At 44.1% G+C, this 14,829-nt stretch overlaps 1 protein-coding gene across 1 annotated transcript in view; it reads left to right on the top strand.

The window, feature by feature from the left end:
- LOC111158694 (tubby like protein 4) overlaps positions 1–14,829 on the top strand; it is a 228,917-nt gene that overhangs the window by 46,938 nt on the left and 167,150 nt on the right. The window contains exon 2 of the mRNA XM_022520902.1: positions 9,378–11,612. Coding sequence (XP_022376610.1) covers positions 11,361–11,612 — 252 coding nt within the window. The 5' untranslated portion in view covers positions 9,378–11,360. The remainder of the gene's footprint in view (positions 1–9,377; positions 11,613–14,829) is intronic.

Genomic DNA, 14,829 nt, shown 5'->3' with positions numbered 1-14,829 from the left:
GAGTCTTTTTTCTGTTTGCTTTTGAGTTTTGATGGTTTCTATTGAGAAATCCTTACATAAAGAGATTCTTTCCTCTGCTGTGTCCAGTCTTCTGATAAGCCCATCAAAGGCATTCTTCATTTCTGTTACAGTGTTTGTTTTCTCCGTGGTTTTTTTGATTGCAGCATTTCTTTTTCTGTTTTGTATTTCTTTTCTTTTCTTTTCTTTTCTTTTTTTTTTAAAGAATTTCCATGTCTCTGCTTATATTGCTTATCTGTTCTTATATGCTGTCTAGTTTATCCTTTAGAGCCCTTCCATGTGAATCCTTGTTGTTTTTACTTTCTGGTCTGATCATTCCAGCATCTCTGCATTTCTGAGTCTGGTTATGATGCTTGCTCTGCCTCTTCAAATTTGTTTTCTGTCGCTGGATATGCCTCGTAACTTTTCCTTGAAAAGGGGATATAATGTACTGGTTAAAAGGAACTGTTGTAAATAGGTGGTGAGGTGTGGGGGGAGGAGAAGCATTCTGCAGTCATATGACTACATCTCAGTCTGTGTGTGGGTGTGTGTGAACAGGTTTTTTTTTTTTAATTGTAAAAAATGCGTAACATAAAATATACCGTGTCAACAATGTCTAGAGTGTGTAGTTCAGTAGTGTTAAGTATATTCACATTGTTGAGCAAGCAGTTTCCAGACTTGTTTCATCTTGTAAAACTGAAACTCTGTACCCATTAGACAACAGCCTCCCTTTCCTCCCTCCTCCAGCTCCTGGCAATAAGCATCCTATTTTCTGTTTCTGTGAATTTGACTACTCTAGGTACCTTATATAAATGGAATAATTTACTTGTCTTTTTGTGAGTAACTTATTTTACTTAGCATAATGCCCTCAGGGTTCATCCATACTGTAGCCTGTATCAGAATTTCCTTCCTTTTTAAGGCCAAGTAATATGCCTTTATATGTGTTTACCACATTTTATTTATCCATTCATCTGATGGACCCCTGGGATTGTGTCTGCCTTGTGGCTATTGTACGTAATGTTTCTGTGGACATGGGGGGTGCAGAGGTACACTCCTTTGGGAGTGTATCTGGGTATATATACAGCTGGATACTTGTGTACCTAGTATTTCTAGAAGTGGAGTTGCTGCATCTTACAGGACCTTGCTGAGGAGCTTCCGTACTGTTTTCCATAGCGGTTCTACCATTTTGCAGGTCCTGCCAGCAGCACAGTTTCTTCAGATCCTTGCCAACACTTTTTTTTTGTGTACTAACCATCCTAATTAGTGTGAAGTGATGCCTCGTCGTAGGTATGTGTGTGAATAGATGTCCTACTGACGTTCTTCAGAGTTTCTTCAAAATGCTGTTTTCTCTTCTGCCATGGGCTTTGTACGTCTATCCCATTTGCATGGAGTATCTACTCTTGCCTCCTCCACCTCTTCTTCCAGTGTCTAGCATCTACTCTTCCTTCAGATTGAAGCCTTCAGAACACCATAACTCTCTTCCTTGTGGCATTTGTCATAGCCATAATTACACGATTAATGCCTAATCTTCATCAGTGGACTGTAGGCTCCTTCAAGGTAGGACCATATCTGTGTTTACTTAAAATTGTCTTTTCAGCACCCAACTTAATGCCTGATATGTAACAACAACAACATTAATAATCGCTTGTACTGGGTAGCATTTACTGTGTGGTGGATGCTATTTTTAAAAATATGTAAAGTATCTGGGGTGCCTCGATGGCTCAGTTGTTTGAGCGTCAGGCTCTTGATTTTTGGCTCAGTCTGATCTCAGGGTCCTAAGACTGGGCCGTGCATCAGGCTCACACTCAGCAGGGGGTCTGCTTAAGGATGCCCTCTTTCCCTCTGCTGCTCCCCCTGCTCACATGCTCTCTCTCTCAAATAAATAAATCTTTAAAAAAATATGTAAAGTACCCTTTTTAATGTGTAGTGCTATGCACTTTTTTATGGTAGGCTCCACGCCCAACATGGGGCTTGAACTCCTGACCCCGAGATCAAGAGTCACATGCTCTACTGCCTGAAGCCGGCCAGGCGCCGCCAAAGTTCTGTGCATTTTGACAGATAAACAGTTGTGTAACCAATACTGCATCAAAATATGGAACCCGTCCCTCACTCCCCAAGATTTCTCTGTGTTTCTTCCTCCCCTTTCCTTCTGAATTTTTTCCCTCCCTGTGTTATTGAGATATAATTGACATATAACATTGTGGAAGTTTAAGGTGTATATCACAATGATACGATACACTCCTGTCTTACAAAATGGCCACCGCAGTGGGTTAGTTAATGCCTGCACCGCCTCACATAACTACCATTTCTTTTTCATGGTGAGGACATTTAAGATTTACTTTAAACAGCTGTCAAATATCTAACACAATGCCGTTAACTATACTTACCATGCTGTGTATCCCCGGAACTCTGGGTCTCCACCTTTTTGTGGGCCTTTGCCTTGGACAGGCTTCACATATTTTTCTGTTTCCCCCGTCCCTCTTAGGTGGGACGGGATGGCCAGAATGGGCTGCAGTTGGGTATTTCTCTCCCCTCAGGTCGTTTAGGTTCTGATAAAATCCTGATTGGTTATACCTTGGTTAAATTGTTTTTCCTGAAGACAGACTTTTTTTTAAAAGAACAGAATGCTCTGGTGTCTTTCAAAATGATTCCTTTTCCCCTTCCCCAGCTGGAAGCACAGGGGGATTTTCCTCTGATAATTACTGTGAGGATCTAGTGAGCTCCTGAAAGTAAAACTCAAAAGAGTCTAGGGGCCCGATGGCTGGGTCCCCTGACGTTTTTCTCTCTCAAACTCGGCCACACTGAACCTCCAGCAGTCCATCCATTACAGTCTGGGTTTGCCTACCCCGGGGCTGGTGTGCACAGAGGTTTTAGCACACTGGTTTCTGCTCTTATCAGAGTAGTTCTTTGCAAGAGCCTTTTGGACTTCCCAGTTTTAGATGCAGTGGGTGACTCACTTTTCTTACAGATCTGAGAAGAGTTGATTTTTCTGTTTGTTTAGCTTTTTACTTCTTATTAGGACAGAGTGATGATTTCTGAGCTTCTTTTATGGCAGACTGGAACCCAGAAATCCAAACCTAAATTCTAAACTTAAATTATTTTAAATTCTGTTTATGTTCATTTCACTTTCTGAAATCCAGTGGATCTAAATTTGTTGTTTCTACTGACAGCTTGTGATGCCTTCTTTTCTTTGTATGTTTGGTAATTTTTGATTGGTAACTGATTTTTGGTTGAACCTCATCTGTGGGAATCATTAGGTCCTAAATTGGGAATATTTTCACGTGGGGAAGATTTGCATTTGCTCCAGTCCAGAACCATGGGGTGCTAGGAATCTGAGATAGTTTTCACTACCTCTGTGGCCCCTGCAGGATATGTATGATTCAGTTTCTCCACCGTGAGGTTGGACCAAATTTTGGATATCTGATAGGGTGACCAACTGTCTTGTTGGGATTTCCTGGATATGGGACTTCCAGGGTAAAACTGGGACAGTTCTGGGCAAACCGGGATGATGAGGCATTCTAATTCTGATTCCAGGGTTTATATCTGCATTTTTCTAGATAATTCTGGACATATATGTGTCTTACATGTGCATTTGCCAGATAACCCTGGCTTTCTCTTATGTTTGTGTGTATGTGGCTTCCCTGGAGATTTCTCATACTTTCCTACAAGTCCAGAAAAAAATTATGTCTGTTATAATTTACCCAAGATCTAGTGATATAGTAGTGGGCAAGCCCTTCAGAGCATCCTGGAAGTATAACCTGTAATTTTACTTTTTACTTAAGTTATTGAGAACGTGTTTCCATGTTACTCCATAGTCTTCTACAGTATAATTACTAGGGGTTGCATAGGATTCCGTTTTATGTCTGTACCAACACTTACTGAATCAATATATGAAAAATGCTATAGTGAAAAATCCTTAGAGCTAAATCTTTCACACAGTTCAACATTATTTCCTTGTGATAAATTTCCAGAAGCAAAATTGCTGAATCGAAAAGTTTGCAACATTTTAAATCTTTTGAATCATATTGCCAAATTGGTTTCCCATTTCTTTACGCCTTGTATGACACTGGGAATTATCATATCTTTCAGTATTTATCACTTTGAGAAATAATAAAATGCTCTCCTTTGTTAAGTAAGGGACATGATCTTTGATACTAGTGAGCCCTATGTACGGTACCACCGTATTTCGACAGCCAGGTTTCAGGTACACATTCGTTCTTAGAAGTGTCTCACCCCCACTCTCACCGGAACTGCTAGTCAAGAGGTTTGTCTTATAGCCTTCATATCCTTCTCTACCTATAGATAGATGTTCATATTCTTAGTACTGGCTGGTGAAATCAGGCATAGAAAATAAATAGGGAGTAGCTTTCACTGGAAATGTACCTCTTTGCTGTACTCTGAACACAGCAGTGGGCCCCCAGCTTCCTCCCTTACTCACATGTACTTTGGTGCCTGTCTGCCGTAGGCTTTCAGGAGACCCACATTCTGAGCGGCTGGTGCCGACCCGGGGTCTGTACAGAGAACTTCCATCAGTTAGCATTTACTTCCCTTTTTCTTAGACGACTGAGGCTCTGTAGCATATGAAGTACCTTATTGAACATTTACTTGAATGCAATGCTGGTGGGTACTGGATAAAAGTTGGAGTGTAGGAGTTTGTTTTTTAGTAGATCTGATGACTGACACAGAAAGATAGCTCTACCACAGGCAGAAAAGAGCCTTGCCACGCGAGTCTGCATAGCGCTTTGGTGCCTGCACTACATGTGCAGGAGATGGTGTTCAGAGTGAGACCGAAGCCCTCTGAGGAATGCGTCTCTGAAAGTGACGGCGCAAATCAATGGGAAAATGATTGGATATGAACGTGCTTGTAGTAAGCACGCATCTTTTGCATAAGCCTGGGCATAACCATGCACACACAGCTTCATTATCTCACTAGCACGTTGTAAGAATTCTGGGCTGGTGACTGAGAACACAGTAAATGAATTAGATCATGACTGAACTCCACTATCCTTGCAGGGGTGCTGTGGTGTTTTCACGTGTATGGTTGTTCGTCCGTAGGTAGCTGCAGGACAAGTCCCTACTCGGAGTACCCCTGCCTTAAAAGGCAGTCTCCGGCGGCACGTTTGAGCTAGCCTCTAGGCGGCTATTGAAACTAATTAGGAACCAGTCAGAACTGCTTTGGGCTACATGGGTATTTGTGGGTTGTGGAAAATTCCCTGGGGAATAGAGTGACTGTAATTAGAGGCAGGTCGTTGTAGTTACTTTAGTTAAGAAGAAATGGAGAATTCAGGGTCTGCTGCCAGCTGTGGAAGGGGGCAGTCAGGGGAGGCCTGGGCATGGGGAGAGCTGCCTGGCCATAGAGCTGAGTCCCACACAGTAGATGAGGGACAGCAAAAAGGGGAAATTGGGGTGGGTTTATTTCCATCACCATGTAGGATAATACTCATTTTCCTTTCCTTTGCTTCACTCCACCTCTAGACAACTTTAGGGTGTTTGGAAAATTTTTATTCAAAAGTTTCTATGGTGTTTTTTTTTTTTTCTTCCCTCTCTCTCTGCTTTGTATTCATCTAACATCTGTATATTTTTTCCTGAAATTGACTGTTTGCTTCTCATCTCAGTCTTCTGCTTAACCATTCAATTAAAATTTTTTTCTTTTAAGATTTTATTTGTTTGGGGCGCCTGGGTGGCTCAGTGGTTAAAGCCTCTGCCTTTGGCTTGGGTCGTGATCTCAGGGTCCTGGGATCAAGTCCTGCATCGGGCTCTCTGCTCAGCGGGGAGCCTGCCTCCTCCTCCTGTCTCTCTCTGCCTACTTGTGATCTCTGTCTGTCAAATAAATAAATAAATTAAAAAAAAATAAAATTTTAGTTTTATTATCTGTGTCTGAAGTCTTAACTGGTAAAATTAATTTGGCCTATTTTGAACTTTATGGATTCATATTGTAGGTATTTTTTCGTGGGATCCCTTTGCTCAACATTATTTTTGTGAAATTCATCCACGTTCTGTATTGTGTTCATTACAGTGCCGCATACAATTCTGCTGTTGGAATCTGAGGCGCTCCCTCCATTCAGGTCGGTGTCATTGTTTTGGCTCTTGCACACGATGCCGCACCTCCAGCAGGGAGTCCCAGGGAGCCCACCCCTGTGTCGGGTGCACACATTCCAGAGTGGGCTACCTGGTCGCCGGGTACTCACATCTGTGGTGGTCCTAGCTTCTACCCCAGAGTGGTTGCATTCTTACAACTTTCAGTGAATGTATTTCTATTAATCGTGGAAATGAAAAAAATCTTTCTTAATTTATTTTATCTCTGATCTCTAACATTAATTCAAATGATTAAAAATAAACCAAGGATGTATTTTTCTCCCCACCTCTCCCACTAGTGAATTTTATCCATGTTGGTGGAAAGTAGGAATCAGAACAAAATATAGTGAAATAACTCTAATTAGAAAATAAAGTATCTAATTACAGACAAGGGAGGCAGAGAATGCAGCAGAGAAGGGGCCTTTTGCCTACTACTTAGTTAAGATTTGTTGGTTGATTAATCTGGGCGTGTCTAGTTCTGCAAGGTTTCCTCTTCTGAACAGTGTACCATCCTGTCCTTACATTGTACTTTTCCGAATCTGGGGCTCCTAATTTGCCATCAAGAACTGGGTGGTATGGAGAGTCAGAGTGGGAAACATCTTAAAAAGTTTGCTGACTCACCACTGTCAGGTTATGAAGTCAGTCAGACACATGTACTGTGTAAGACCGTAATCTCCAAAAACCAGGGCTTGATTTTTCAGTGGTTTATAAGAATAGTCTGAAAATAAGCTCTAATTATTAGAGCTTATAGTGTTTAGGGTAAAAAATACCGTAATGTCAGATTTAGGAGTATTTACTTTCAATCCATTATTGAAAGACTTTTTAAGAATAATTGCTTTTCTTAATTTACTCGATTTTAAAATTAAGGTGAAATATACATAACAAAACTTACCATTTTCATCATTTTTAAAGTAGACAACCCAATGGCCTTAAGAATATTCACATTATTTTGAAGCCATTGCCACTGCCCATCTCCAAAGATGTTTTCATCATCCCAGACTGGAATGCTGTCCCCATGAAATAACAGCTCCCTAGGCCCCTCACCCCCAGCCCCTGCAGCTACCATTCTACTTTCAGTCTCTGAATTTAACTCTTCCAGGTACTTCATAAAAGTGAGCTTACAAGATTTGTCATTATTTGACTGCCTTGTGATTGCATTGAGCAGAATGTCTTCACGGTTCATCCCTGTTGTAGTACGTGTCCAACAGAAAGTTTTTTCTTCTTCTTCTTGGGTTTTGTTTTGTTTGTTCATTTTGTTTTGTTTTTTTTTTTTAAGAGAGCATGTGTACATGTGAGGGGTGGGGAGGGGCAAAAGGAGAGAATCTTGTGAGGGCCTCAGTCCAGGACCCTGAGGTCGTGACCTTAGCCAAAATCAAGATTTGGTCACTTAACTGACTTAACCACCCAGGTGCCCCTGCATAAGAATATTGTGAAGTGAAGCTGACATTTTTACAAAACCCCGTGAGTACTGATACCTTTTGGTACTGGTGCCTTCACTGGCGCTAACGAGCTGAGTCTGACCCACTGTTGCTTTTGCACCATTGATACAACTGTCAGTACAATGAAGAAGGCAAATAATGTCTTCGTGTTATTATGAAAATAATTTTGACATTATGGATCCCCTGGGAGGATTTCAGGGGAATTGACAGCTTACCCTGTCATACATAATGTGGATGCTTTAATAATCATGGATTCTCCTATTAAATAGTTTAAAACCTGTGTGTATATAGCTGGGTCTTGAGAAGTTGTGTCTGCTTTTCCCATCTGTGGCTGCCCCAAGTCAGAATAGGGACTAAGGCTATATTATACAGTGGTATCAGCATTTTAGAAAGAAGAACGTGGTGTTACTTTGAATTTTATAGCATTTGTTTTTACTACCCCCCCAGCCCCACAGGTGCAAGTGCTTCCTTGAGAGAATTCCTGAGAGAATTTAGTGGTTTTGATTTATAGGCTCATACAAAACATATATACCATGACTCATCTGAGTTAGAGTATCTCAGGGAAACTACATGTAGCTGCTGCCTTATTCCTGCCTGCCTCCTGTGAACTTTGACTTGAATACCTAGTTTATACTGAACTCTATTCCAGGACTGAGAAAGACAGGTTCCCCGCCCCTAGGAGCCTAGAGAAGAGTGTTCGAATGCAGTGATTGCTATTACGGAAGGTAGTGCGAGGTGCTCTGCGAGGCTTTGCCGGCCAGTTGTTATTACAGGTAGCTTTTAAAGGAAGTGTGTAGGGGCTTGGCAGGGAGTGGAGACATGAAAGAGAGGAACGACACAGTACTTTCCAGGGCAGGGAATGTCCAGATGCAACAGTGTGACACAGGCAGGGCTGGACCCAGAGGCTGTGGCCAGAGAAGAGGAGAAGGGTCTTGCTGGGGTTTGATCCCATAGACTGGAGGTTCTCAAAACCTGGTCCCCAGACTAGTAGCATCAACATCTCCGTGGAACTGGTCAGAAATGCGTAGACTTTCAGTGGCAGGTGTTTTTGGTGGAGCGAGACTGTTTAACTGCCCTCTAGGGGACTTCCTGGGCCAGGGGAGAACAGTGTAGGTTCTTCAAGTAGCCTTGAAACTTAGAAAGGTCACCCTGAGGGCCCTCTGGAAGGTGGGATAGTGTGGGATAGTGTGGCATTGTCCAGTGTTTTTGTGGATGGGTTGCAGGCCTGGACTGATGGCAGGAGGAAGGAAGAGAGAGCGAGGATTTGTTGGAGGTAGATTCTCCAGGACTTTATCACTAGTAGACAGCTTATAAGCTATGAAAACAACTCTTCTTTGCTCTGACGTGCCAGCACTCAGGGATGGAGGCATTCTTAAAGGCCCTTGCTTCTTGTGTCTTCAGGCAACAGCTTTTACCTATAATGAAAAAGCCAGTCAGGTAACTTGCCTGAGCCTCTCGAGTCTCCTTTTCGAGGTTGCCCACTCAATCAGGATGATGGCCCCCAGAGGGACAGAGTTGGCGTGTGCAGGACGAGTCTTAGAAAGGACGGCGTGGTCTGGGAGAGTGGAGGAGATGATTTTATTCCGATATGCCCAGCTGCTGGCAGATTGAATAAGTGCTACATGGCATTCGGACGCCCTTTGTTCTCCATTGGCTCTGAGCGGGCTAGGTGCACCACATTCCTGTTTGAATTTGAGCAGTCAGTAGCTCTGTTTGGTGAGTGTGTATGTGTGTGTGTGTGTGTGTGTGTGTGTCTGAGTGTAAAGATGGGGTCCCCCAGTTTCAGTTAGAGCAGTTACTCAGTTAGAACCTTTCTTCATCAGGGTGTTGAAGTTCTTTTTTTTCATATCGTATTTTGTTTTACAGATTCGTGAGGCTCCAGGGCCTTCAAGCTGTGATTACTCAGATGGTTCCTGAAATGACTGGGAAGGCGGATGCTTTGGTGCCCATCGAAGAGCATATGTCTGTGTATATCTAAGACTTTCTTTGTACACACACACATTTACACCAGAAGACAGGCTCATTCTTGTGCACACTTGAAGAGTTTTACAACTGATGAAAATTAATTTAAGAATCAGATGGATCAACTTGACACTACTGGGCTCAGGAGCCCGGGGAGAAAAATATGTTACTGATGGTCAGTTTTCCACATGGTCTTCACGGGTAAAGAAAGTTTGCAAAAAGAAGAAAAAAAAACTTTCACGGTTCAAGCCTCAAAAATACCTCTGCAGCTTAAAGAAGGAGCTAAGTGAGAAGGTGGCTGGGGGAGAAGTGTGGTGTTGAGCGGCGCAGGCAGCGTCACGCAGTGGGCTTTGCACTTTATTTTCCAGTGTTTTTGGTAATTTGGACAGACTTCAAAACTCTGGACTGAGAAGTAATTCTGGCTGTGTGTGACTTCAGGAAAGCAAGGTCAGGTATGATGGGACAAATCTGAACGATGAACTGGTTCCTTTGCCTTTTTCAGTTAACTGTGTTCTCGAAGTTTTAATTTATTATTTTCCTTTTCCTTTCCCGTATCTATAGGATAATATTTTAAAGTAGCAATTGAAACCAGTATTTACAAAGTAAGTATCAAGGAACATCCAAGCAAAGCTTCTTTTCCTCGGACTGCACCCGTGGCGTTTGCACGCATCTCTGAATGTGAGCCGGAGAGCGCCCGTCAGCGGGACAGGCTGACTCTCTAGGGAGCGAGTTCGGGAGACCGTGACTCTTGTCTGCGCTTTCTCTGAAGGGCTTCTCTTCCCTGTCGAGTCCGGGAAGCCCTGCAGATAGGAGGAAGAGTATTTGATGGACTTAATTCTGAGATGAGTCTTTTCCTTCAAGATGGAGAAATAGGTGATCTTTAGGAGCAGAAAGGGGAGAAGCCAGTAGGGGAGGGAGGAAGGAGACCGGATAAAGAGGCAGAATCCTGTAGTGACGCTCGGTTTCGTCAACCAGAGGATTTAGGATTCACCCAAAGCGAACACTCGTACCACTTCAAGAGCTTTAGAACCTTCTGGCTCCGAGTGAAGCGGTTTTCTCTCTCCACCTCTATGGCACCGAGGAGCGCACCGGTCTGTGGCGGGCCGGTCAGATGGAGCCCAGCTCTCCGCCAGGACACAGCAACCTGCCTGCCGGGAAGCCGGGCCGGGCCCTGAGGGGGGAAGTTTCTGGTTCAGAACAGTGGGGAGAGTCTTTTTTCCTTCCTGAACTTGGACTGCTGTCTGTACAAACTCTGGTCTGTTTTGCACGGTTTGTGTGCCTTTTTTTTCCCTTTATGCAATCTTTTTCAGCTTCAGCAACAGAAATTTGTCTAGTTGAGAAAACGTGCCAGAGGGTGGCTTCGGAAGGAAGATGATCCCATGTGTTCTGTCTCTGCATCTGAACTTTTGAAGAGAAAATTCCAGCTCGAGGGATTCTTTAAAGCCTTAAGTTACTTGAAATCTATGTATTTGCAACCCTTTGTCTCTGGAATCATATTACACTAAACTGGAATCTCAGGCTGAATGAGAATAACCAAGTTGAGTGAAAAGAAGAAAACCCCGTTTCTTGATCAGCACGTGGTAATGACGCTCTTCCTCTAAGGACTTGAAAATAAAAATGGACACGTGTTGTTTTTAAGCATTACCTTTTCCTAGCAGACTGCCATCATCTTTTCTAGAGGAATTTTTTCACTATGCATTGGGGTGGATCTTTATAAAATACTGACCTTGTGATTAGATCCAGGTCAGTCTTCATTAAAAGGGGTCGGGAAAGCAACGCAAGCTAACCACAAAATCACATCAGTCACTTGATCCATGAAAAGAATTAGTTTGAGTTTTTTGGCATTCAGCATTACTTCTTAAATAAAACGGTTCACTGAGAAAAAGTATGTATGCAGCAGTGGAACATGGGCCTGTCCTTTGCAGTGACTCCAACATCCTCTGCCTGTCCTGGAAGGGGCGTGTTCCCAAGAGTGAGAAGGAGAAGCCGGTGTGCCGGAGGCGCTACTATGAGGAGGGCTGGTTGGCCACGGGCAATGGCCGCGGCGTCGTCGGGGTGACCTTCACCTCGAGCCACTGCCGCCGGGACAGAAACACGCCGCAGAGAATAAACTTCAACCTGCGGGGCCACAACAGCGAGGTGAGCTGGGGCTCGTTGCACTTTTTGTCTCATCGCCTGTGGTCTTGAGCCTGCTGCCCGTGGGCTCAGAGCTCGCTTTCTCGTTTTCTCCACCTGCTGCTGAGGGACACTATTCAAACTGTGGATTCTGTCTCCCGTGTCCCAGTGGGAATGTGTTAAGGTGGACACGGTTCCCAGTAGCCTGTGTCCCTCCCCGAGCATGTCTGTTCTCTTGGGCGCCCTCACTCTCCTCTCCTGGCAGCGGGCTATGCGCCGGCAGGGGCACGGGCACCAGGGCGGCTCTGCCCAGGCTGGGAGGTTCGGTTGGATGATCCTAACCAGCGTGTCGTGCTCTCGGCCTTTTTAGTCACCCTTTCTGCGTAACAGAGTTAACTGCCCCTGTGTGAGGCTGGTGCTGTCATCAGGGAAGGTGGTGGTGTCCTCTTCACCTTCAACGGTTAACAGCCGCCTTGCTCTGGGTGACGGTTTAACACCTGCCGTGTATTTCTTATACGTGGAGGTGCAAGAATGAAGGAGTTAATTGGGCAGAGGTGACAGTAATCCACTGGACAAGAGCCATTGTTTTTCCTGTCTGTTGGGTGTATGATACTGACATTATGCTCTGTCTGCATACTTAACATATTTAAGGATCTGTGCACTAACTCTAGTGAGAAAATATGACTAATTTGGGTGAAAGCCAATGAAAAATCATTGCAAATCTTTTTTCCTTATGAATTTTTCACAAAAAGGTGAGTTGGTGGATTTGTGGTCACCCATTGTGGTATCCTAGTGATGGCTGCAGGAGAGGACTGGGCTGTATTTCCGGGGGTGCAGTCCTCTTCTCCCATTTCTGTTCCTTTTTTCCCCATATGTTTGTTATAAGAAGTTCTAGCTCCACCATTTAACTAGCTGGTGTGGTCCTGCCCGAGTCATTCAAGTCATTAGATCACTCATGGTTAAACTGAAATAACAGTTCCTTTCTTTCAGAGTTGCTGTGGGGATCTGTGAGAATATGGTTTTGCAAGGGATTTGAAGATGGCGGGTGCTGGGTGTGTGGATGACGACATTGTGTGCCTCGTACGCCGATTCACTTAACTGTATTCTTACTGTCCAGCCCTTGCGTGCTACTTAGTACCCTTCCATTTCCTTACTAGTCTGACTCGTGAGGCCAGAGACAGTGTTTTTTGATTTTTGTTTCACAGTTAAGATTTGAAAACCCATATGCAGTCAGTAGGTGTTCATTGCATCTCTGCCAAGTGCTGGGTGCTGTGTGGACCAGCCACCACGGGCCAAGATGAATTACGGATTGTGCCTGCTGGGAGTCCACCATCTGGCAGTAAAGGCAACGTGTACACCTGGATATCTCTTTCTCTGTGTGTGTTTCAGTTAAGTATGGAAAGAAAGATTTGGGTCATTGAAAGAACTAAGGCTGAAGTTTACACAGATTTTGTTATGAAGAGGACCTTTCTGCGGGGTCTTGAGAAATAGAATTTGGATAGGTTCCCCCCTACTCCCCTGAGTGATGCAAGAAGATTAAGCTACATTCTGGCCTCAGAGAAGCAGTTTCTCTCTTTCGTGTGACATAAAAGTGCTGGGTTTCCTTTGGCTCCAACCTAAGCATGTGTCTGTATTCACCTTATCACACCAGGTGTGCCCCCAGGAAGATGCATTTGGGGTCTGGCCGGACAAGGACAGGGCCTATATGTATATTTTGCCATCCCTGAGACAAATCCACCCTAGTCGATAGGAGGTTGACATGCTTAGCTCTTCCCGCTGAACTATGAAATGTTTACTGTGTACAGGTATACCCTGGTTTGTAATGGGGATTTTACTCATATCAGGGCATTCTGTATGCCAGTTAATCCAGGGCAGAAGGTTTAAGCAAGGTGCTGCCTTAATAATCTATCTGATTTACACAGTGCTCAGATGTAGCAGTTTCTGGGCTTAATGTATCAGCATGAAGTTGCAGTCAAGTTTGAAAATTGACACGCTCATCTTCACGACCTGAGTTAAATATAATTTGTTAGTGACTCACTTTGGGTGGCTCTTCTGGTCAAGCAACGAGCTCTGTTTATTGGAGCATATTTGAGTATGCTAGGTGACCATGTCTGTCTTGTCTCCTTCCCGGTAGGCCTTCTAAGTGCTCATCATGTAGATGCATCGCATTCAGAGAGCATGAACCAGAGGCTGCTGTTCTTTGCTGTAGTCGACGGGGGAGGCTCTCTGTAGGGTCCCCCTGCTGGTGCAGTGGGGGCAGAAGCAGCTCACCGCTGCCAGGTGGAATTGGGGGCTTTGTTGGTGTGCACAGGGGATTTGAAAGTTTAATTATATGCAGATAATTAAAGATACAAATTGCAAAACCACAGTCCTTCAGCCTTTCTTACAGTTTTTCAGGTAAACTTGTACATAATAACAATGAAACAAACAGTGGGAATTTACCTAATTTTATATGCTGGAAGGGAATTTAAAACTAAAGAGTACTACTAAGTTGATCCATTTTTATCTTCCAGCGTTAGTATTAAAGCTTTTCTGAGTGGGGAAAATGGGATAAGAGGATCATCATAGTGAGGCTGGGAGGGTGGAGCAATATATGAATGAAGTAAACGTGTTTAAAAATTTTATTTTTGGGACGCCTGGGTGGCTTGGTGGGTTAGGCCTCTGCCTTCGGCTCAGGTCATGGTCTCAGGGTCCTGGGATGGAACCTCCTCATCCGGCTTCCTGCTCAGTGGGAAGCCTGCTTCCCCCTCTCTCTCTGCCTGCTCCTCTGCCTACTTGTGATCTCTCTCTCTCACTGTCAAAAAATACATAAATAAAATCTTTAAAACAATTTTTTTAAAATTTCCCAATTGTAGCCATAGTAAATTTAATTTTCCTGGTGAGGGATATATCTTCTTTATTATTTTTAACTTTTATTTTTTTAAAACGATTTTAATTATTTCTTTGATGGAGGGAGGAGGGAGAGGGACAGAGAGAGCATGTATGCAGGCGTGAGAGTGCACACAAGCAGGGGCGTGGCAGAGGGAGAGTCGGGTTTCCCCCCTGAGCCCCCCGCTGGGGCTCCATCCCGCAGGATCATGACCTGAGCCGAAGGCAGACCTTAACCAACTGAGCCAGGTGCCCCTGTCTTCTTTTTTAAAGTAGACTCGAAAGCCTGGGAGACGGGCGTGCTGGGGTATGGAGAGCTGCAGTCTGCGGGAGGAAGTCTTGGGGCCAGGAGTGGCTGGCAGTGCTTTCTGGG

This window comes from Enhydra lutris, unplaced genomic scaffold (genome assembly GCF_002288905.1).
Source record: "Enhydra lutris kenyoni isolate GAN:26980312 unplaced genomic scaffold, ASM228890v2 scaffoldscaffold62, whole genome shotgun sequence".
Lineage (NCBI taxonomy): Eukaryota > Metazoa > Chordata > Mammalia > Carnivora > Mustelidae > Enhydra > Enhydra lutris.
The sequence above is the reverse complement of the archived record's forward strand: the minus strand, read 5'-3'. Positions and strand labels throughout refer to the sequence as shown.